Source organism: Spermophilus citellus (assembly GCF_964194105.1).
Source record: "Spermophilus citellus genome assembly, chromosome: 18".
Taxonomy (NCBI): domain Eukaryota; kingdom Metazoa; phylum Chordata; class Mammalia; order Rodentia; family Sciuridae; genus Spermophilus; species Spermophilus citellus.
In genome coordinates, this window is record NC_138200.1 from 5002738 (window position 1) to 5025895 (window position 23158).

At 42.3% G+C, this 23158-nt stretch overlaps 2 protein-coding genes across 2 annotated transcripts in view; one reads left to right on the forward strand and one right to left on the reverse strand.

The window, feature by feature from the left end:
* Positions 1-5974: 5974 nt before the first annotated feature.
* The window catches only part of LOC308637338 (vomeronasal type-1 receptor 2-like), a gene marked incomplete at both ends in the record, with an annotated part of 37374 nt that continues 20190 nt past the window's right edge, over positions 5975-23158 (forward strand). Inside the window, one exon of the mRNA XM_081273652.1 lies at positions 5975-6505. Within this exon, the coding sequence (XP_081129778.1) occupies positions 5975-6505 (531 nt within the window). The remainder of the gene's footprint in view (positions 6506-23158) is intronic.
* On the reverse strand, positions 14370-15414 carry LOC308637263 (vomeronasal type-1 receptor 4-like; the record flags this gene model as incomplete). The annotated part of the gene is made up of 1 exon (XM_081273588.1): positions 14370-15414. The coding sequence occupies exon 1, from the start codon at positions 15381-15383 to the stop codon at positions 14370-14372; it is 1014 nt and encodes a 337-aa protein (XP_081129714.1). The 5' UTR covers positions 15384-15414.

Consider the following 23158-nt stretch of genomic DNA (forward strand, 5'->3'; position numbering starts at 1 on the left):
AATTTTACCCCAAATGCAGATTGGAGAATCACGTCGGTTACACATCCACAATTTTACATAATGCCCTATTAGTAACTGTTGTATTCTGCTACCTTTCCTATCCCCTACTATCCCCCTTCCCCTTCCCTCACATCTCTCGACTAGAGTTTTTAAACATTGCAATGGAGATTTCACCTGTAAAAAGTTATAAGGTCTTTACTGTTATGTTATGTGTTGTATGTATTATATTATGTATGCACACTTGTGTTTTGTGTTATATGTTTGAATGTATGTATGTCCATATATCATATATGATGAGTGCTCATGAAAAAATGGATCCAAATATTTTTTTATTCACGTGATTTAAATGGTTTAATTTAATTTGGGTAAACAGCTGTTGAGGATTGTTTTAATATATGAACAAAAAAGGAGGTTAACAGATCTGTTTGTTTACTTTCACCTTTCCTTTTCATTATATTTAATAATTCTGTTGAAGATAAGGTACATTGTTAAGAAAATTGTTTTCTAAAAAAAAAAAAAGAAGAAAAAAAATTGTTTTCTTTTAGTGCCTTCTGGAATGTTATATATTTTTTTCTTTAGCCATTATTGCCAGAATTCGTATCTTCATCCCAGTGCCGGTGAAGACAAAGATAAAACCAATCTACAGCTTCTGCAAAAGCCATCACTGAACTGCTTGCAGAACTTGCCTGGACTATGTATCACTTGTATGCATTGTGAACTCACTTGTATGCATTGTGAACTATCTGTTGGTTCAGCGACTTGTGGTAGTGTTGGAGTATTTTTCTGATGGTGTCGTTGGTGGTAGAATTTTTCCAAAAGGAGCCGTCAATTGGCTTGGTGTATCTTCCTCCCTTCTGCTTGTCATGGTCGTTCAGCTAAAATTTGAGGGCCAACAGAGGTGAGGCAAAGAACCTCACCCCCCCCCCCGCCGCTGGTACAAAGACCTATCTACAGGTGTGGCTGTATGCTGAACTGGTAGTCAATGACGGGTAAGATCCAATTGCAATGGTACCAACCTAAGACAGGAGGCTGACGCCCTGAGGTGAGCTCATCCGAAGACGGGTAAGGACCATATGTAGTATTGGACAACCTAAGGCAAGCACGGTCCCTAAGCCACATGCTTGTTGTTTAAACAGAGAGGGAGAGATGTTGAGAGCCACAGCCAAAGGGGCCCCAGCAAACTTCCAGCTGCCAGCAAACTTCCAGCTGCCGGCTGATGATTGGCTCACAGTGGCTCCAGCAACTTCTAGCTGATTGGCTCCTCTGTGGTGATGCTCATCGGGCTGTTTCCCTGCCCTTTCAGACCTCAGAGCTGCTCACTGGGGGACTTTTTTGGCTCCGCCTACACGATCCAGCCAATCGGCCTCAAGAGCAGGAGGATTGTGGGAGGTGGAGAGGCTTGTGGTTGGGAGAGAGGCTTGTGGGAAGCAGGTGGTGGCAGTTGGGCTCTGAGGGTTTTTCCTGAGGAGCTGTTTTGTTTGGTGTGCATAGTTCTAAAAATAAAGTTAGTTTCTTTTGACAAGTGGCTCCTGAATTGTGCCCAGCCAGACTGCGGCAGGGCTTCTTATTATTAAAAAAGACATTAATAGCTGATTTAATTTCCTTACTTGATATTGCTATATTTATGTTTTCTCTGTCTTCCTGGCTCGATTTGAGCTAGTCATATATGTATAGAAATTTGTCAAGGTTGTTGATTTTCCAGTTTAATAGAATTTAACAGCTGGGTGCAGTGGTGCATGCCTGTAACCCCAGTGACTCAGAGATTGAGTCATAAGAATGGCAAGTTCAGGGTCAGCCCCAGAATTTATCAAGTCCCTAGGCCACTTAGTGAAACTCTGTCTCTAAATAGAAAAATGAAAAGGGCTGGGGATTGCTGGGGATGTATTTAAGTGGTAAAGTGCTTCTGTGTTAAATCCCGACTGTGGGAGAAAAGAATAGAGGGAGGGAGAGAGAAGGGGAGGGAGAGAGACAGGAGGGAGGAGAGGGAGTAAATGTTCAAAATTGTTCAAATATTTTCTAACCTCTGGAGTCCAGAAGTGTCTGTGGTGAGGTGATATTTCCTTTGATATTTTGTTGATTGGGGGTTTCTCTATCTTTTTTTTAGATGGCCATAGGTTTATAAATTTTATCTTTTCAAATAATCATGTTTGTTCTATTGATCCTTTGTATTGCTTTTAAAAAAATTCTCAGTTTCATTAACCTTGGCTCTGATCTCAGTCATTTCATGTGTTCTACTGATCTTATATTAGTTCTTCCTTTTGCAGGTCCTTGATATTTAGCATTACAATATTTATTTGTGGTCTTTCTGGTATTTTTTAAAGTAGGCATTCAATGTTTTGGAATTTTCTTTTAGAAATCCCTTCATACTGTTCCAAGAATTTTAACACATTATATCTTTGCTCTCATTTATTTCTAAAAAACTTCTTGATTTCTTCTCTAATATATTCTATGATCCATCTCTCACTTAAAATATATTTTTTCAATATCCACGTACTTGTATGGTTTCTATGCACCATGCTGTTGATTTCTAGTTTCATTACATTCTGATCTTATAGGATTTACATGATAACATCAAATTTTTTTTTGTATTTTATAAGACTTAAATTGTACCTTGGAATATATTTTAGTGAAAAGCATCCTAGAGTGATCTGTGTTGAGACCCTCTCATAGGTTTGGTATCCAGAGACTTTGGGTTACTTCTCTTTGTTTTTGCTATAGCTATGGATGTGTGTAGGTGGGGCCTGGGGCCCACCTTTAGTCATTTCTACTTGGGGCCTCGTCATTAGTCAGGCCTTTTTTCTCTTCTGATGTTTATGTTGAGGTATAGCTAAAGAGTTTCAGTACTTAGTGTATGAAACAAGTGTTTATGGTGAGGCATAGCTGAAGAGTTTCAGTACTTAGTGTGTGAAACAAGGTGTGCTGTCTTTTGGCTAAGTTTAGTTCAGCAGCAGAGTTTTTACCCTGTGAATTGTAGTGTTCCTACAGGTTCCAGCACCTCCCAGAATAGGGAACACAAATAATTAGCAACAACTCTGCAAACAATACACAACTTTCAGTGAAATGGTTTCTACTATGTCTTCTACAATGTGAATTTGAAACAAACAAAAAAAACCCAGAAATGGTAGAGTCACTGATTGGTACCAGCAAAACCCATAAGTAACCATGAACTATATCTGGGAGAAAAGCAAACAACAGGTGTCAACTATCACACCCACAGCAGTGACAACTGCAACAGCATTAATGTGGGGTTGGGAATCAGATAAACCAATTAGTGCTAAAAATTATAAGAATAGAGTTAATTAAGAAAAAATGTGTGATTGGAAGATAGAAAAGAGTTCATAATTTAAAAAATTGAACAGAGAGAATGCAGAAGAGATGTAGCATGTGATGGTTATAAAGGAGCAGAATAAAACAGAAGTCAAACAGTAACTGGTGGGTGGAAGAGAACAATAGAATTTGGCTTTCAGAAGAAAGAAAAAGAAGAGAAACAGACAAAGAAACAATAAAATACAAAACCAAATATACTAATAAAAATCCCTAAACCTCAGAAGACAAGGAGAAGAAAAAACTTTTTAAAATGCTAAACATTTTCAAAAATGCTAAAAATGAGAAAAAAAAACACTTATGTGCATGTATATGTTTCCTTGAAATCATCAGAAGAGTAAAAAAAAAAAAAGCAAGGTGAGGAAAAAAACATTCTTAATGAGAAATTAAAGAATCATTTCCACAGAGATGTTCAGAATAGTCAGTGAGATTAGACAGGCAATGCCTGGGATTGTCTTTCTTCTTGAGCTACGTACTGAGCAAGAGAACGAGGGCTGAGGGTTGCTAAAGCCTTCCAAACTGGACCTCTTAGGTGTTGTCCACCTGAGGCTCTATATGCTGCTCACTTTGGATGTCCATCTCCTTTCATAGGTTGGAAAATTTCTCTGCTATTTTGCTGAAGAGGTTCTTGATGGCTTAGTCTATATCTGCATGTTCTCTCCTCTCCCAGTGACTCTCTGGCTTTGTCTTTTGATGTCGTTGTGAATTCTTGTGCATTCTCATCCTGTTTTATTGGTTTGATTTTTGCCTTATTGCATACTGAATATTCAGGTTCTATGATACCTGTGATCAATTCTAAAGTTATGCCTTCAAGGACTGAAGTTCATTCGCTATGCAATCTAATCTTTGGCCATACTTTGAAGTGAGTGTTTAATTTGATTCATTAGGCAATTTATTTCCAGGAGCTCTGATTTGTTTCTTCTCACTATCTTTAGTGTTTTGAATTGAAGTGGGCTTTCATCTCCTGTATTTGTTCTCTTAATTCATTCCTTAGATCTTACTTACTTAGTACATTTTAATAATCAGGTTTTTATGGTTTTTCTTTGGAATTTTATCCATGTCCCTACCTGAGGGTTCCTTTCTTGTGGGATTGTGAATTCGCGGGGAATCTTGTTTGCATATTTTCTCATGTTTTTGGAGGTCTCAAACTCACACGTCTGTTGTGAAGAATTACTCTCCCTCATTCCTACATGTGTTACTTGGTGAGTAGTAATCATTTTTGTTCTTGGGACTTCTGTTTTTGCTATATGAGATGCCCAGGAAATATGACCTGAGGTCCCCTCTAGTTGTTCCTTCCTGATGCCTGGTTCTTGGTCTACGGTTTTTTGGTTCCTCTATCCTTTGTGTTGAAGTATTGTTGGTGCTCAAGTGGGGCTAGTGCATGTGTGAACAGTGGTTCTGTTATTTGACTGAGTTGTGAGTGTAGCTCAGCAGCAGGATCTCTACTCTCTTCCTCTTCAGTGTCTATCCAGCTTAATAAGCCCAAGGACTCCATGTGGATAGAACAGATAATAAAGGTCAAAAATATATTGGGATTTTTGTTCCTCCATATATGCCTGCATATACCAGTAAATATCATTTCTTTCCATATATGGGCATCAAATTGAGTGGCTAAAACAAAATTTTTAAATGAAAATATTTAGACACTGTCCTTTTGAACGTTATGAACAGAATATATATTACTATGGTTGTTCTTCAATGATGCATGTTCAGGATCCTTGTGAGGACACTCGCTGTTATATTTCATCCTGTGCAGACACCTGAAGCAGGTCAAAACATCCAAGAGATGACCTTTCCCCAGCTCACTTTTTTGATGACATGTACATTTTTTAATTAACGAAGCATGCAGAAGTCATAAGTGCACAGCTCAGTGGAATTTTACAAATAAAACACACTTCTCTGTGCACATACAGATCAAGAAACAGAGTACTATAAAAGTTACATTCATTTTCTTTAAAATTTAAGCCAGATATTTATTCAAAACTGATATTTTGTGTGTTGTGAGTGGTGACAGAATTCTCCTCTTCTTCAAAATGACTATAAAATATCAATTTAATCTGAAAGTGGCAAATTCTGTTTTCTTTTCCCTCCACTCCATTTTGATGCTTCCTCCAGGTTATCATCAACTGATTTTTCAAGTTGGCTTTTCTATGAAAAAAATCTGGGAACTCCCCTCATTCACATGTGCACCTTGATATATTTTAATCCAATATGTGCATACAGTAAAACTTATACTTGGTGTAGAAAATTATTAAATTTTGAGAAGGTGTTGCAATGCTTCCCAGGCTCAGTTTTAATACTTGGGCTAAAACCTAACTTTTGTCTCAGCCTCCAGAGGACCTGGGAACTACAGGTGTACATGAATGGACTTCCCTTCAAAATTTTTAATGTGTCTTTTTGCTCATAGGAAGGACTATTGCTGTAATTCAAAGGAAAATATGAGAATGAGAAAATGGACTCCAGAGACGTGGCCATGGGACTGATGTTCTTATCGCAGACTGCAGTAGGAGTTCTGGGAAATTTCTCTCTGCTTTATTATTATTTAGTTCTTTTCTGCAGTGAGTGCACATTAAGGTCCACTGACTTGATTCTCAGGCACCTGATTATAGCCAACACCTTGATCATTCTCTCTAAAGGAATTTCCCAGACAATGACAACTCTTGGGCTGAAACATTACTTCAATGACTATGTGTGCAAATTTCTTTTGTACATGGAGCGAGTGGGCAGGAGTTTGTCCATTGCCATCACCTGCCTCTTGAGCGTGTTTCAGAACATCACCATCAGCCCCATGAACTCCTGTTGGAAGGATCTCAAAGGAAAAGCTCCAAAGTTCATTGGCTTCTCCATTTCCCTCTGCTGGATCCTATACATGGTGGTGAATTCCATTTTCCCTCTCTATATGTTTAGCAAATGGAGTAGCGAAAATCTGACAAGGAAAACAAATTATGGGTACTGTTTTTCTGAAGCTGGTGACAAAATCACAGAATCAGTATATGCAGCCTTATTTGTATTTCCTGAAGTTGTCTTTTCTATGCTCATGATCTGGTCCAGTGGCTCCATGGTTCTCCTTCTGTACAGGCACAAGCAGAGGGTTCAGCACATTCACAGCATCAAAGTTTCCCCCAGATCCTGCCCTGAGTCCAGAGCCACCCAGAGAATACTTGTCCTGGTGGGCACCTTTGTGAGTTTCTACACCCTCTCCTCCCTATTAAATGTTTGTGTTTCCCTTGATTTTAATCCCAGTTTGTTGTTGGTGAACACCAATTCACTCATCTCCATGTGTTTTCCCACCATCAGCCCCTTTCTTCTCATGAGCCCTGACTCCATTCTATCCAGGCTCTGCTTCTGAGGCATAAACCAATTTTAAATTTGATCTCAAGCATATGAATTGTCTGTTTTTGCGCAATATGCAGTTGTTTAGTCTTAGGGCAGCAGAATACAACAGACACTAGTATGGCAATATGTAAAAAAGTGGATGTGGAACTGATGTGAATCTGCAATATGTATAGGGGGTAAAAATGGGAGTTCATAATCTGCTTGAATCAAATGTATGAAATATGATACGTCAAGAGCTTTGTAATGTTTTCAACAACTAATAATAAAAAATAAATAAATAAAAACTTATGAAGAGTGACTTGTCTTTGTATTGTAAACCCCAAAGGACATTGGGATTCTCAGCTCTCTGAATGTGGTGTCAACATGGCCATGGTGCTGGGAATACAGCTGATTGTCCTCATGATGATGCGTGGTGTCCTGATAGTCATTGGAATTTTATAGCTGAAGACAAATCAAATTAATGAGTTCTATGTCCTTGGAAGTCCTTTAAATCACAATAACTGAACAAGTGTTATACTCCTGAAAACATTTGCCAGAAGAAAATACAGTAGAGAAATGAGTTGTGGATATTGTAAGCTAACAATTCTCTCCATATTTATCTCACATATCCTTATCATCTGTAGAGCTTTTGTTGAAGGGTACATGGGATGTAAGTGGGATTAATACATAGTTTTTCAAAAATGTACCATTAGTTTGATTAGAGAATGAAGATGAAATAAACAGAGACCCAGACAAAAGTAGGTAGATGTTAATGGCCCTGAGATTGAAATTTGGTTCACCGGAAGGTAGAGCATTATAATGTGGTCATCCTGCCTTACGCATGGTAATGCAGTCCAACATCTCTGATGCTTTTTTGAATCCATGCATACTACTGAGGCCTGCCATAATTTGGAGGCCCCAATCAAAAGTAAAGTTACCTAGAACAGCCAAATAAGTCCATATGGGAAGGCACAGGAGAGACTCCTGTCCTTTTAACCAGGCTTAATCCTATTTCCAACACTTCAGCTCCAACACTGCCCTGAAAGCAACCACTGTGAAACTACAGTATGCTGAAAATCATCACTTTTGTAGAGGCTGGTGAAAACAGATATGACTCTGAAAAACAACAACAAAAAATTCCACAAATTTTCACTCATTAATTTGTTTGATACCTTCCTGATAAACTAATTTCGCATAATTTTTCTCCATTTGACCTGCCTCAGAATTTGATCACTGTACACACACTCCAACTCTTGGGGCACATGTCAACAATAACCAGCAGCAATTGTTTAATAGTGAAGCATTTAGAAGAGGGAGACTGTCTGGCTGTGTGACAGATGAGAGTGACAGAGGACACAGGGAAATGGGATGACAGACTTAAGAAAATGGAGCAGAGAACCTGGAGGGTGGGCTTACAAAGTGCTGGGGAAGAACAGAAGGTGGAGAGTGAGAAGACAGAAGGATACCACATGTTGCTCAGGGGCTCAAGACAGTGCTGGGCCTAAGTTACAAAGACAGCCTGTGTGTGAGGAAGTTAAGGATATTGGGTTCTGGAGGGGAGGAGGATGACAGGTGTCCCATTAACAGAGGGTAAAATGACAATGCATGGTTCAAAGGCAAAAGGGGATCAAGGTTCCAGGGAAAAGTGATAAAAACTGCTGTGTGTAAAGATCATGAGAGGAGGATGCAGGTCTTGGTGAGCAGTGGACTAAGGCCCATACAGAGTGTAAATAAGGGAAGTGGAGCTTGGGGGACATGATAGACAAGGGGAGGGAGAACAGACCTGCACAGGAAAGGTAGGGAGCCTGACAGAGGAGGGGATCTTGGCATAAGTGGGCAATAGCACCCAGGAGCAAAGGGCAGGGGTCTCAGTTTATGAGCAGTGGGTCAAGCTCATGCCTGCAGTTCATGGAGGAGCTGAGGATGCCTGAAATTTGATCTCTGTGGCTTTTCACATCACACCTGTGCATTCCCAGCAAACAGCAGAGCCTGCTTAAATGCTGCATATGGACATGCTGTCCTGGTTGTGTGTGGGAGGTTGGAAGGAATGTAAAGAGGAACTGAAGGTAAGGCCACCTCTTCATGGCTTTCACATGCATGTGATGAGCACAAATTTACACACACACACACACACACACACACACACACACATCGTACTGAGGCACACATGAAGATGAATGTGTGATTATGTGACAGAGAGTGGAACATGCCAGTTGTGTTGGTGTCTGCATCGTGAGTGTGTTTAAGGTGAAAGTGAGAGTCTGGGAATGACTATGTATGTATATGTTTCAGTATGCCTGAGTACGGGGGTGCACACTGTGTGTTGTAATATACACATGAGCTGAAATGTACACATGATGTTGATACCAGGCTTAGTAGATTATTCACGGGAGTGTCAATACTTAGATATTGCCCAGCGGGAAGCAAATGAGAGAAAGAAGCTCACTAAATAGTGCCTTGCAAAACTTAGAGGATGTAATCATCCCTTCACATGTGTAGAAATATAAACAATATGAAAAAGCAAGGGTACAAGCTTCCTTATTAGCCCACAACACTGAAAAACCTGATTCTGTTTACATCATATTGGAGTAAATATCAGAAAAAGAATTTAGAAAGTTTATACTTTAAAAAATAAGAAATGAATTAAGAAATAAAACACCAAAAATGAAAGATCATTTCAATAAACAGAGATTCTGAAAAAGAACCAAACGAAAGATCCAATAAATCAAAGTTAAAATTTTTATTTAAAGCATCACCAATATGAGATCAAAAAGAGAAAATTTTCCTTTCCCTAAAGATAAAATATATTAATTCTGCATATCCAGGAGCAATGGAGATCTTTCCATCTTCTGAGGTTTTCTTCAACTTCTTTCTTAGTGTTCTGTAGTTTTCATTATAGAGGTTTTTCACTTCTTGTGTTACAGGTACCTCTTTATATCTGTCTGGTCATAAGCCAAAATCTTTAATGACATCTCTGAATGAATGGTGTTTGCCTCAAGTGTAGGGTCCAGCATGAAGCCATTAATCCAAGTTTTTATCACTGCTTAAAACATCAGTGAAGCTTCTCAGTTGTCAACAGAGCATATCTATATGGTGAGAATAATGGAATTAGAAGGTACAGATCCTCAAGCAAAGTACTGATTTTCCCCTCATGTTCAATGCAGGGAGTTTATATCACTAAGAGTTTCCTCCTCGAACCTCACTGAGATAAGAATAAGGTAATTTAGGAGATGAAATTAATTCTTTGGTTATTCTTAACAGACAAATTCACTATCCATTCCAGGTCACCTCACTATTTGTTCCAATAACATCAAATATTCATGTCAGGGTTTTATGGTTTGAATATGAGGCATCCTACAATTCTGTTCGCAGTGTTTTGCTGCAGGAGTATGCACAGGTGAAATGATTGGATTACGAGTGCTGTAACCTAATAGGTCTATACACATTTGAGCAAACTGAGTGGATGGTAATTTTAGGCACTTGGGGCATGGGCTTCAGGAACAAAGTCACTAGGAGTTTATATTTATTCCTGAAACTTTGATTGCTCTCTTGTTGCTTCCTCATTTCTGTGAAGTGAGAAGTATCCCTTTTCCATGCCCTTCCACAGTGATCCTCTGCCTCATTTCAGACACAAAGCAATGGAGTTGGCCAACCACAATCTGAATCTCTGAAACCATGAGCCAACATAAAATTTCCTTCATCCTGATTATTTTTCTTCAGGATTTTGGTCAGAGAAATTAAAAGTGAAGAGAGAAATTGGTACTGAGAAATCAGATCCTTGCTGGACTAGTAAAACTATGTAATTCTGAGCTATTGAAACTGGTTTGTGTGAAGAGCTTGGAAAAGTTTGGAGATGCAGGATGGAGATTGACTGAGATGGTTTTAAGTGGAGTTTAATGGAAGATTCTGGTGCAAACTCAGAAGACCAGTTGCTGCTAGGAATGCAGACAGTACAGACTGTGCTTATGAAGACTCAGAGGGGAAAGGTAATGAATCGGGAATTGGGCTAGAGGTTATGAGTGTTACGTTTTGACAAAGAAGAATTTACATTTTGCTTATGTCCTGAGACTTTGGGTGTGTGGGGGGAATTTTATGGTGGTGTTTTATTTAATTTGAGGGAGGAAGTTTCCAGGCACCACAACATTGCCATTGGCAAGGGTATGGATGACTGCAAGAAGCAGCAGAAAAAAGCAGAGTAGAAGAATTTTTAAAACTTGCAGTTTGGTAAAGAAAAAAAAACATGTAAAACTGGGACCAAGGAAGGCAATGCTGTTGAGAGATTACTGCCAATCAAGAGAAGTAAGTTCTTTGCTGAGGGATAATGAGAAAATTCCTTGAGGGCAATACAAGGATTAGCAGGACCAACCCATCCCTTAAGGTTGTTCAAAAGAAAACTCTTTTGAGAAAAGACCATCAGGACAAGGTTCCCACACAGGGATCACCAGGAATCTGTTTTCACAGGAAGTACTCACCATGGTCACCTGCCCAGGCATTCAGAGGCTGTTGCAGCCACTGTCCAATGGGGCCCAGATATACTGCTTAACCTGTTGGGAAAGTTTGGTGTCATCCCTGTGAAAATTGCATGGCAGGAATGCAGGATGATGGAATTAAGGCCACACAGAGGCTTCCATTGAGATTTAAAGGGAAAACATGGGAGGATAGGCAACATGTATCAGGGTTTAAATCCCTTGAGGTAGCCCCTGAGAGGGCAATGAATGAAGCAGTAAATGTAAATCTGAAGCTGGATGAAGATCCCTGGTTAAGAGAGAGAGCAGTAATGTGCAATGTCTGCTGAGAAAAGCTGCTGGCTGTGGACAGAGCCAGGCAGAGCGAGAGGCCCATGGTTTGCAAATGGAAAGTCCCTAAATACAGAGATACCCAAGCCCTTTGGAGATATCATCTCTCTCTCTCACATGCCCCAGATACACAGGAATTATTTGCCAGCTGTGTTTTGGTCCCATTTTTCTTTTTATACTCCCTAATTCCTCACTTTTTGAATAGAAAAATTGGTATTTATATTTTATATCCCTGGTATATTCATATTTACATTCATAATATGACTCATATTCATAACACCCCTAATGATACACACGGCCACACTTTTATAACTTAGGTAGTCACCATGCATGCATCTTGATAACATGTCCACATACACAACAGTTATATATCTACACCTCTGGGTGCCAGAAAAAAGGGCCACCTTCCATCATTTTTAATCCTACCCATATAATTGCCCACCAAGCCAGTGTGGCATACAGCTCTGTCAACTTTCCCTCACTGTGATGAAGTACCAGAGATAATCAACTCATAAAGGGAAAATGGTCATTTTCAATAGCTCTGGAGGGTCCATTCCATGTCCCATTGGTGCCATTACTTTGGCACTGGCAAGGTGGCACATGATGATGAGAGTTTGTGGCAGAGCAAAACCATTCACCTCGGTAGGCAGGAAGCAGACAGGAAGAGGAAGTTCCAGAATCCCACAGTCTTCCTCATGGGCAGCAGCCAGGGATTGAGGACCTCTCGCTGGGCCCCACCTCTTAAAGATTCTACCCTGGGAACCAGGCCTCTAACACACTGATCTGTGGGGACATTCAACATCCAAGCATCAGGCATAGGTTAAAAAATGGTATGAGTGTGAGCACCTAACACCAAGAAATCTGGTGAGAAGGCTGCAGTGTTTGCAGGAGAGATATGCTTGGGTGGAGGACAGAGGGATCCAGAAGGGTAAAGGGACGGGGTGTTGGTGGGTAAGAGGGTGAGTCTGACAGTCTGTGGCATGGCACCATAGAGAGCAGGAGAGGATCTGAAAGGAAAAGAGATGGTGTTACATGAAGCTGAGGGGTCAATGTGCATTACAGGGGTTGAGGACATGGGGCAAAGTGCAGGGAGGGGACTTAAGGGCATGGAGCACATCAGATGCTAAGGAGGGGAGGGCAGGACTTTGTGAGAGTGAAGGAGGAGGTGGGGAATGGGGAGACATTGGGCAAAATGGTGAAAGTCAGTGGTTTGTAGAAGTCACAGCATAAGTTCCATGAGGGGTTTAGGGAATGAGGTGTTGTAGGGGTGAGTAGCATGTTTGGGGCAGGAAGATCGTGGAAGTAGACAGTGATCCAAGGAGGTTAAAACTGTGGGAGGGGGAGATTGAGACAGGGAGATAAGAGACCTGGGCAAGGGGACAACAGGGCAGAGGTTAGAGAAGACTCTAGGGGGACAGTGGGCAGGAGTCACCAAGGAAACAAAAGAAGGGACTAGAATCACAGAGGTGGTTAATAATAGGTGCTCCACTACTCACCTGTGTCCCTGCCCTGGAAAAATAATGGTTAAACAAAACAACAACAAAGACAAAAGAATCAAGGTAAATATATCAAGTGATATAGTTTGAAATTAAGAGATTTTTCTTATGAAATATGTACATGGATTTTATAAAACTGATTGGAAGCATTTGGCGGAAATGAGGAGAAATCAACCTGTGTATACCTGCAAGTTAGAGACCCAACTCTTCCCACACTTACACCCAACAAAAAGCCCTGCTGGGTCTCCAACATGAGGTAGAACTTTCATGGCAAGACTATCCACGAGACCCCAAACTGAAGCCCCACCTGGGCATTAAGGGAGGGATGATTCATTGCTGGAGACCCCCACAGTGGAATCCTGTCACTAACTGTGAAAATGAAGAGAAGGTAACAGGTATATGGAACTTTAAAAGTCAAACACTAAAGAAGTCGTGCTGTGTGGATCCATTTATACAGATTACAAAGGGAAGAAAGTGACCATGTAGTTAGCTGTCACGATGCAGTCACCCAGGGACAGTGACTGGAGAGGAATGGGGAGGCACCAATGAGGGGAACCTTGCTTCTTTTTGACACTGGAGCTGCCAGCGGAGCTGTGGTCAGCTAGTGAAATCTCACTGAGCAGACCAATCATGACCCGTGCATATAATTATTTTAAAGACACAGGAGCAATTAAAAGTACATTGAAAAAGGTAAACAGATTAATATACAACAGTCTTATATTGTCAAGGAAGAGGCCAAACATTCTAAATATCTTTACTGTGTGACTATCCACATGTGGACTCTCATTTATAGGCTGATCTAAGATATACTCAATACACATCATGAAAGAAAAAAGGTAAAGTATGGAATTATGAGAATAAATTGCAGAAAAGGAATCAATACAGACATTCAAAACACAGAACAAGTGTCATGAAGTACACATGGTTTATTGGTAAACCCTAAACCAAGTATGTCCATGATTGCATTCACATGAAAACTAACTGTAATTTTACAGTCAATTTCTATTGAATATATTCATTTGGACATTTTTTTTCCAAGAGAAAAGACTGAGATATAAATGCCCCATGCACAGCAGTAGCACATCTGACTCCAGAAATAGCTAAGACCTAAGAAATTAAGTAGGTAAGTAAAGATATATTCATGGCATTTTAACCACTTAATCAACTAGAATGGCAAACAAACATGCAATAAATAAATATTATATAAAAGCATATTGTTATTAGTAAATGAGAATTATTTTAAAATCTCAAATTTGCACAACTTACATAAATTTTTCTAATATTGCTTTATGCATAATACATAATGATGATCAGTCACACTCAGGCAGGTGCAGAGACACACATTATAACACACTACACAAACGTGTGTGCATGTGTTGCACTCTTACAGTGTGACTGCTTTATCACTAAGAGTCTGTGGAGATGAGATTGTACAAAACTAAATGATGTATATTTTTCTCACATGATTGGCATTCTTCCTATTCTGCTCCCAGGCAGAGTGGATCCTGGATGCAGTAGAGTCTCTGCTCATGAACAGAAAAGGGCTGACAGCTGGGAAACACCCAGTCAATATTGCAGCCATGTTCAACAGGAACCAGCTGGGATTATAAATAACACCTAAACTAACTTGGAACATGCAGGAAAGTGTGTACAAAGAGACAAAGGTGCTCACCAGGAGGAGGATGGTTTTGGTGGCTCTGGACTCAGGGGACGACCTGAGGGAGCTGGACATATGAAGGTGCTGCATTCTCTGCTTGTGCCTGTGCAGGATGAGCACCAAGGAGCTGCTGGCCCAGAGCATGAGCCCCACACACAGGGCATCAGGGAATGTGAGAAATGCTGCCTGCAGTGAATTTAAGGTTCTATCATGTCGAACAGCAGAACAGTATCCAAAATCTTTCAGGCTTGTGATGTTTTTGTTGCTCTTTTGTCCAGTTATGTACATAAGAAAAATGACATTTAAAAGGAGGTACAGGATCCAGTTCAGGTTTCTGGAGAAGCCAATGTACTTGGAAATATTTACTTTAAGCTCTGAACAGCTGGAGTCCGCAGGACTAATCTTAATGGCCTGAAAGACACTCAGGAGGCAGGTGCTGCCAATGGACACACCCCTGCCCACCCTGTGAAGATAGAAAAGCAGCTTGCATCCAACATCACTGAGGAAAATTTTCACTCCAAAAGCTGCTACTGTCTGGGGAACTCCTCTACACAGGAGAGTTAACAAGTTGGCCACAACCAAGTGCTGAAGAATCCAGTCTGTGTGTCTTACCCTGCACCCAGTGAAGTAAAGGCCCAGGTAATGGAGGAGAAGACAGGAATTGCCCAGAGCTCCAACCACAGTCTGTGCCAGGAAGATGATGCCTACAGCCACATCATTGGCTGCCATCCTGCCAGTTTCCTGGTATCCCTGCCAGAGGGTCCTGCAGGGGAACAGGAGGCCTGGGCTGCACATGTCCTGTCAACCAAAACCCAGCTTTGCCCACTCCCCAGAGTTTCCACTGTGAAAGTTTACTTAATGTTTTATTTTCACTATCAGGTTTAATGAGCCTGGTGTGACTAGCTAAGGCATGAAGTGTGTATAAATCCCGGCTGTGAAGGCAGAACATGGTGATTCTGGAATCTTCACAACATGAGGCAGGTGCTAAGATGATTTTGCTGATGACCAGGAGAACTGGGGCATAAAGGTTAATTCTCTGTCCAAATTTGTACTCTGATCAAGTGCTGACAGGTGTCTTGAAACTGCCTGACTGGTTACAGAGAGGGTGGATGAGTCACAACCATTCCTAAAGTTAATGATTGGAATTTTTCTATCCAGCTCATATTTACTTCTGCTTTTCTGTATTCCTGTTATCTTCTAAACAAGTGGAATTTTATAACTTCTTATTTGGAAAATGTTTTCATTTGCTTGAAAAGACATATTCAACATGCAATATTAATTACAAATAAACATTTAGATAGTTTAGTAGTGGCAAGATACACTGAGGGAACTATAACACTTCAGGCACCTGTCCCATGGTGTGCCCCCTGGTGAGTCCCATTCAATGAGGCAGGACTGACTCCACATCAGAACAGCTACCCCATGACTCACTTGGTTGTGTGTGACAAACACAAGAAAAATAACAATTATCACAGGTATTGTGCCACATTCCTGGGCCATGTCCTAAGTTTTGGGACATAAAGCATCAATATAAGTTAAAATAATATTGAGTAGATATTTTTAATGGTTTCAGAAGTTATAAGTATATATTAGTTAATTAATACCAAGTTATCTAAAAATCTCTCAAGGAAACAAGATTAATAAATGATATCAAAATAGGAGCCACCCATCCTAACTGGCACATAGGGACCTGAAAACATGCCCATTTAAAATTTAAATGCCAGAATTTCTGAGGTCCTTTGACTGTATAAATTTAACAGAATATAAAATTTGGATACATGTTAGATTCACAGAAACTTGATAGACAGTGTAGAGATTTTCTATACCCCTTGTAAACTTATCCCCTGCTCCACTATCAGATTTAGAACAGATGGTGCATTGGCTACAATCAGAATATGTTTGACATGAAAAAATGATACATATCCAATAGGTGGTATTGGGAACCTGTAATAATCATGTCCATTTTTTTCATACACGTACTTTTCCACATTAGAGAGAAGTGGCCTCATTCTCCTTGATCTCTGAGGCTTTCAGGATTGGTACAATTACTGTCCCCATTGGCTGCACCATGCTCAGAGTCAGAGAAAACCTTCGGCTCAAGCATAACCATCAGCTCTCTCTCTGCACAGGACTAGAGGATTCCTGTGAGCTCTTCCTATTCTACATAACAGGCAGGGAAAAATATAGGTCTGGCTATAGAAGTCCTGACAATTTAATGTAGATTTCCTGTAATAGAAACTGAGCAACTGAGTGAATTTCAGACAACCTCCCCATACACCTTGAAAAATACATTTCATTTTCACATGGATTAGACCATAGCAATTGCTGTTATCAAGAATCACACAAAGTTAAATTAGGTCCATTACAGTTTGGCATTGAGGCTAGAACCCCATTTATTTACTACCCAGAGCCCATTCTTTAATGTTTTGGCTTCCTGTGTGGCTCTGGCTTCTCTGGGATTCAATCCAGCCTCTCCTGTCCTGATGGGATCACTTACCCAGACTCCTGAGATGCATTTCCTGCCCAGATGCTGCTCTCACACTGACCTTGCCTTACTCCCCAGGCTTTTTCTCTTTACCAGGATGGTGATCTCAGTGCAGAGGCCTCTGTGACCAGGAGATGTGCTGCACGGAGGTGGCCACATCCTGAGATATGGGTCTGTGACTCTGTGACCTCACCTCCCCTGAGACCTGCAATTACCACTGTGCCTGTAGCAGCAATGGGCATGCAGGCTGGGGAGCTGAGGACACGGCTGGAAACTCTCTCCCCAGGTGACACGTAGCAAAACAATTATAGGTTTATTTATAACATGTCTTAAGAGGACCCTGGAGTGTTTGATCCCTGGAGGCAGAGTCTCTCACTTGGAGGGAACAGGAAGTACTGAGGCCTGTCATGTGAAGGACTGGCAGTGAGCTTTGCATGTCCCATTGCATTCCTTGCTTCCCTGAGAAGTTTCTACCACAAGTCTAGTTGGTTCCTGTTCCTCATTTCAACAAGTGGCAACATCATTGAAGGTATCATCAGAGAAATGGAGAGAGAGAAACCTATAGGAAGGATATTAACACAGGTACCAGGAAAAGGAAGAATGTGGTGCTAGGTGTTCACCTTGGAAGTCACTGGATTCATCTGCACAAATGAGAGTCAGTTAATTGGACTCACTTGCTCAATCCAATTGTAACTGATATCCTCTAGTGTGGATACATGTATTCTCCCAATACGGACCCCCAGTCCTGACAGGAGGAGAAACAGACCAACATCCACAGAAGGACTGGAGCATGTTCTAAATGGGTTCCTCCCCAACAACAGCCACAGATAGAGATGGTCTGTCAGGCCAGATCTAGCATTTCTGTAAATGTCTGGATATTCCTGTATAGAATATAGAATCCTGATGGCTGTCTCTCACCCTGCACAAAAGTCCACACAAAGTGGATTAAAACATCCAGAAATTAGACCAGAAATTCTGCAACTGCTATAAGAAAATGTAGATTCAACACTCCAACAATTGAGCACAGACACTAACATCCCTAAAGATTCCTAAAAATGAATCTGACATAATTTTTCTATGTACATATATAAATACAAAACAGTGAATCTCACCATCACGTGCAAACACAAGAATGAGATTCCTCGTTAGAATAAAATACATTACAGGTTGTGTAATTATATCAAAATGGATTTTACTGTCATTTATAACTGAAATGAACCAATATAAATAAACGAAAATATTAAAACATTTAAAATACTTCTAAAATGCTACAAATAAGACCAAGAACCAATAAGTGGAACATAATCAAAGTAATAAGTTTATCTGCAGCAAAGGAAAACAATTAAGAGCAAGAAGAGAGCCCACACAATGGGAGATCTTTGCCAGCTACTCCTCAGTTAGGACATTAATATCCAGAATATATAAACACTCAAAAAACTTAACACAAATAAAACAGATAACACAATTAAAAAATGGGCAAAAGAACTATGCAGACACTTCCCAAAAAAGATATGACCAATAAAAAATATATATATATATATAAAAAATCCAACATCTTTAGCAATAAGGGAAATGCAAATTAAAACTACACTAAGGAGATCCAACATGGCCGCCGGCGAGGAAGCAGCGATTCCCATGTCTCCACATTAACGGGATCAGAAAGACCCATTGGAACAGCTGCAGTCTATCTACTGAGGAACTTCTAGCAAAATTCCGTTAAGAGGGGACCTGCCGGGAATTGGTGTTTATTAGAAGTGTCAGTTTGTCCCAGACAAGTGGATCTTGGCCAGCCACGCGGGCGCAGAGGTCCAGTCCCGCAGCCACCAGCCACTTCTGCAAGCGGCCAGCGGCCCAGAGCAGCGCGGCCCACCCGAACCCGCAGACGGCACAAGCCATCCCGCCGTCCCGGGGAGGCCCTGCTCTCGCTCTGCGAATGGCCACCCCGCCTGCCAGGCTCTTAGCCACGCGGCCGCAGCTGCCCGGCTCTACAGGCGGCCCCCCGGCGGGTGCAGAGGTCCAATCCCGCGGCCACCAGCCGCTTCTGCAAGCGGCCGGCAGCCCGGAGCGGCGAGGCCCGCCCGAACCGCCAGACGGCACCTGCCATCCCGGCCCTCCCGGGAGGCCCTGCTCTCGCTCAGCGAACGGCCACCCCGCCCGCCCGGATCTTAGCCACGCGGCCGCAGCTGCCCAGCTCTATAGGCAGCCCCCGGCGGCCCGGCGCAGCGAGAAGTGTCCCCGCCTGGCCCAGCAGACAGCCCGTGCCCTCCCGGCTCTACTAACAGCCCCGCCCACCCGGCAAACAGCTCCCCCCCGAGACAGCGTGAAGGGAATCTAACCAACCCTTTACGAAATAGCGAACTGGGAACTAAAACCAGAGATTGTGTCAGACCAGAGACAAGCCAGTTCCACCCCTCCCTTCGGACATTCCGGCAAGGAGCCAGGGGCCCGCCATAGCAGAGAGGGGAAGTCACCAAGGTTCGGCCCAAGAGATTCCTTCCCAGCGGAATCTACTTTAGCAGGTGTGTGACTCCCACCCACATCAGATACAAACAACCGGGAAACTTCAAAATCTCTCCGTGGGCGTGACCGTAAGGGCCAAAGGGCTCTCGACCCCCAACTCCCCCTACTGCCAGTGACGAGGGCGTGACTGTAGGGGCAGAGGGAAGCAGAGAAGACTCCCCACCCCCAAATCCCCCAACCGCGAACTGAGAGGGTGTGACGGTAGGGGCGGAGGGAAACAGAGGACACTCCAGACCCCCAACTCCTCCTACCGCCATCAGAGTGGTTGTGACTGTAGGGGCTGAGGGAAGTAGAGGGGATCCTCGACCCCCAACTCCCATTACCACCAGCAGCGACACCAATGGTCTTAGCTGCCAGATTCCGAAGGTGTGCCCACCAAAGGGGTCCGGAAAAATTAAACAATTGACTCCCAGACCACAGCTCCACAGCACTGGGGCTTAGATGAATGACAGAGAGAGTGCTCAGTAGTTAGGGAAATAGAGCACTCAGTGGGGCTGAAAGTGTAGCCAAATCCTTGGGGAACTGCCTCCGGTGAGCAGGACCTGGCTGGCTGGCAGGAGGAAGGGGAGGAGGGGCCGTAGAAGTGAAACGGCTCTGGACCAACAGGATTGAGAGACTCCCAGGAACCGCCTTACAGGGATTGCTGTTGACACATTGAGGGCAAAACTCAGCCCGGAGGGCACAGCTTTGCCTACGGGAAGAGAAGAAAATGGATCTCTAAGACCTAATTTTATTTCCTATTTCATTTTATTTTTTTCTCTCCCTTTTCCCTCTCTCTCTCCCCTTCCAAGTTTTACTGCTCTTTCCATTCTCCTCTATGCTATCTATCTCCCTCTCCTTCTTTCTTTTCAAGAGCACCTACCTTCTCCTTCCCCCCAACTTTCATCCCAAGCATTACGTCCTCCATTTCTCGTAACTGTCTAAATACAAATAGGTGTGTGCCCTCCCCCCGCGCCTGCAAGGTAGGCGGACCTGCAACCCACCAGCAGGTCAGGCCCAGCAACCTGGGAGTGGCAGAGCCGCCCCACGTGCCTGCAAGGTAGGCGGACCTGGGACCCACCAGCAGACCAGGCCCAGTGGCCTGCGGAGGGGCAGAGCTGCCCCCTCCCCCCGCGCCAGCAAGGTAGGCGGAACTGTGACCACCAACAGAACAGACTCAGTGGCCTGCGGAGGGGCAGAGCTGCCAACCACGCCTGTAAAGTAGGCGGACCTGCGACCCACCGGCAGAATAGGCCCAGGGACCCGCAGAGGGGCAGAGCCACCCCACTTGCCTGCAAGGTAGGCGGACCTGCGACCCACCAACAGAACAGTCCCAGTGGCCTGCAGAAGGGCAGAGCTGCCTCCCGCGCCTACAAGGTAGGCGGACCTGTGACCCACCAGCAGAACAGGCCCAGCGGCATGCGGAGGGGCAGAGCTGCGCCCCCCACGCCTGCAAGGTAGGCGGAACTGTGACCACTGACAGAACAGGCCCAGCGACCCGCAGAGGGGCAGAGCCGCCGCCCGCACCTGCAAGGTAGGTGGACCTGCGACCCACCGGCAGAACAGGCCCAGTGGCCTTCAGAGGGGCAGAGCCGCTGCCCGCGACTGCAAAGGAGGCGGAACTGCGACCACCGACAGGACAGGCCCAACGGCCCGCAGAGGGGCAGAGCTGCCGCCCGCGCCTGCAAGGTAGGCGCACCTGCTACCAACCAGCAGAACAGGCCCAGCGGCCTGCCGATGTGGTAGGCACATTGCCCCAATTGGAGGAGGAGCAGAGCCCCTGCCCGCGCCTGCGCGGGAGACTTTGCAACTATACAAGAGTAATACAAATATATAGGGGGGAAATTCAATAACACAAGAGTCTCAGTAAGCAGAAAGAAACGCGAACAGTATGAAGAGACAAGGAAAGAAAGGACCACAAGCAATGCAGGTCAACTCAACGTTAGAAGAGGTAATATCTGCAGCAGATGGAATGTCAGATAAAGAATTCAGGAGATACATGCTTCAGATGATCTGGAGTCTCAAGGAAGACATGAGACAGCAAAATCAGACAATGAAAGATCTCTTCAACAATGAATTACATAAACAAATCCAGTTTTTGTTCTTATATTTATTTATTTATTTATTTTTAAAGATAGAAGGATTTTCTATTTCTAAAAAAGTGAACAGGTGCCTGGTATTTTTTTATATTTATTGTAAACATAATTTATTGTAGTTAAGTTTGGAAACAATGCATCTGATGGATAGGTACAATATGCACTCTATAAAATCTCAAAATAAAAACTCAAACATAAATATATATTTTTTTCTCTTGTTAATCGTAAATTTATGGTGAAGTTTATTAACATGAAAAAATTATGAGCAAAATATTTTACTTTTTTCTCTTTTATTTCTGAAACCTCTTTTCCCTTATAATTTATTATGTTATACAGTTTGCATAAATTATGTGCATTGTTCTTTCTTCCTATCTCTTTCTTTCTTTAACAAATAGTCCACAAAGCTTTTTTATTTTATTTTATTTTTTTACAAAAGTTTAATAAATTCCATAATTTTTATTAATTTTCTTATGGAACTATTTTGATGATATATTATGGCAATATATTATATGGTTAATATTGCACTACTATTGAAATATTGTAATGCATAATAAAGCACAATGTTTTAGTATAGTACAAAACACCAGGTTTAGTTCTTTTTTTTTTTAGTTTTTTTTTAATTGGTTGTTCACAACATTACAAAGCTCTTGACATATCATATTTCATACATTAGATTGAAGTGGGTTATGAACCCCCAATTTTACCCCAAATGCAGATTGCAGAATCACGTCGGTTACACATCCACAATTTTACATAGTGCCCTATTAGTAATTGTTGTATTCTGCTACCTTTCCTATCCCCTACTATCCCCCCTCCCCTCCCCTCCCATCTTCTCTCTCTACCCCATCTACTGTAATTTATTTCTCTCCTTGTTTATTTTCCCATTCCCCTCACAACCTCTTATATGTAATTTTGTATAGCAATGAGGGTCTCCCTTCATTTCCATGCAATTTCCCTTTTCTCTCCCTTTCCCTCCCATCTCATGTCTCTGTTTAATGTTACTCTTTTCTTCCTACTCTTCCTCCCTGCTCTGTTCATAGTTGCTCTCATTATATCAAAGAAGACATTTGGTATTTGTTTTTTAGGGATTGGCTAGCTTCACTAAGCATAATCTGCTCTAGTGCCATCCATTTCCCTGCAAATTCTATGATTTTGTCATTTCATAGTGCTGCATAGTACTCCATTGTGTATAGATGCCACATTTTTTATCCATTCATCTATTGAAGGGCATCTGGGTTGGTTCCACAGTCTAGCTACTGTGAATTGTGCTGCTATGAACATCGATGTGGCAGTATCCCTGTAGCATGCTCTTTTAAGGTCTTCAGGGAATAGTCCTAGAAGGGCAATAGCAGGGTCAAATGGTGGTTCCATTCCCAGCTTTCCCAGGAATCTCCAAACTGCTTTCCAAATTGGCCGCACCATTTTGCAGTCCCACCAGCAATGTACAAGTGTACCCTTTTCTCCACATCCTCGCCAGCACTTGTTGTTGT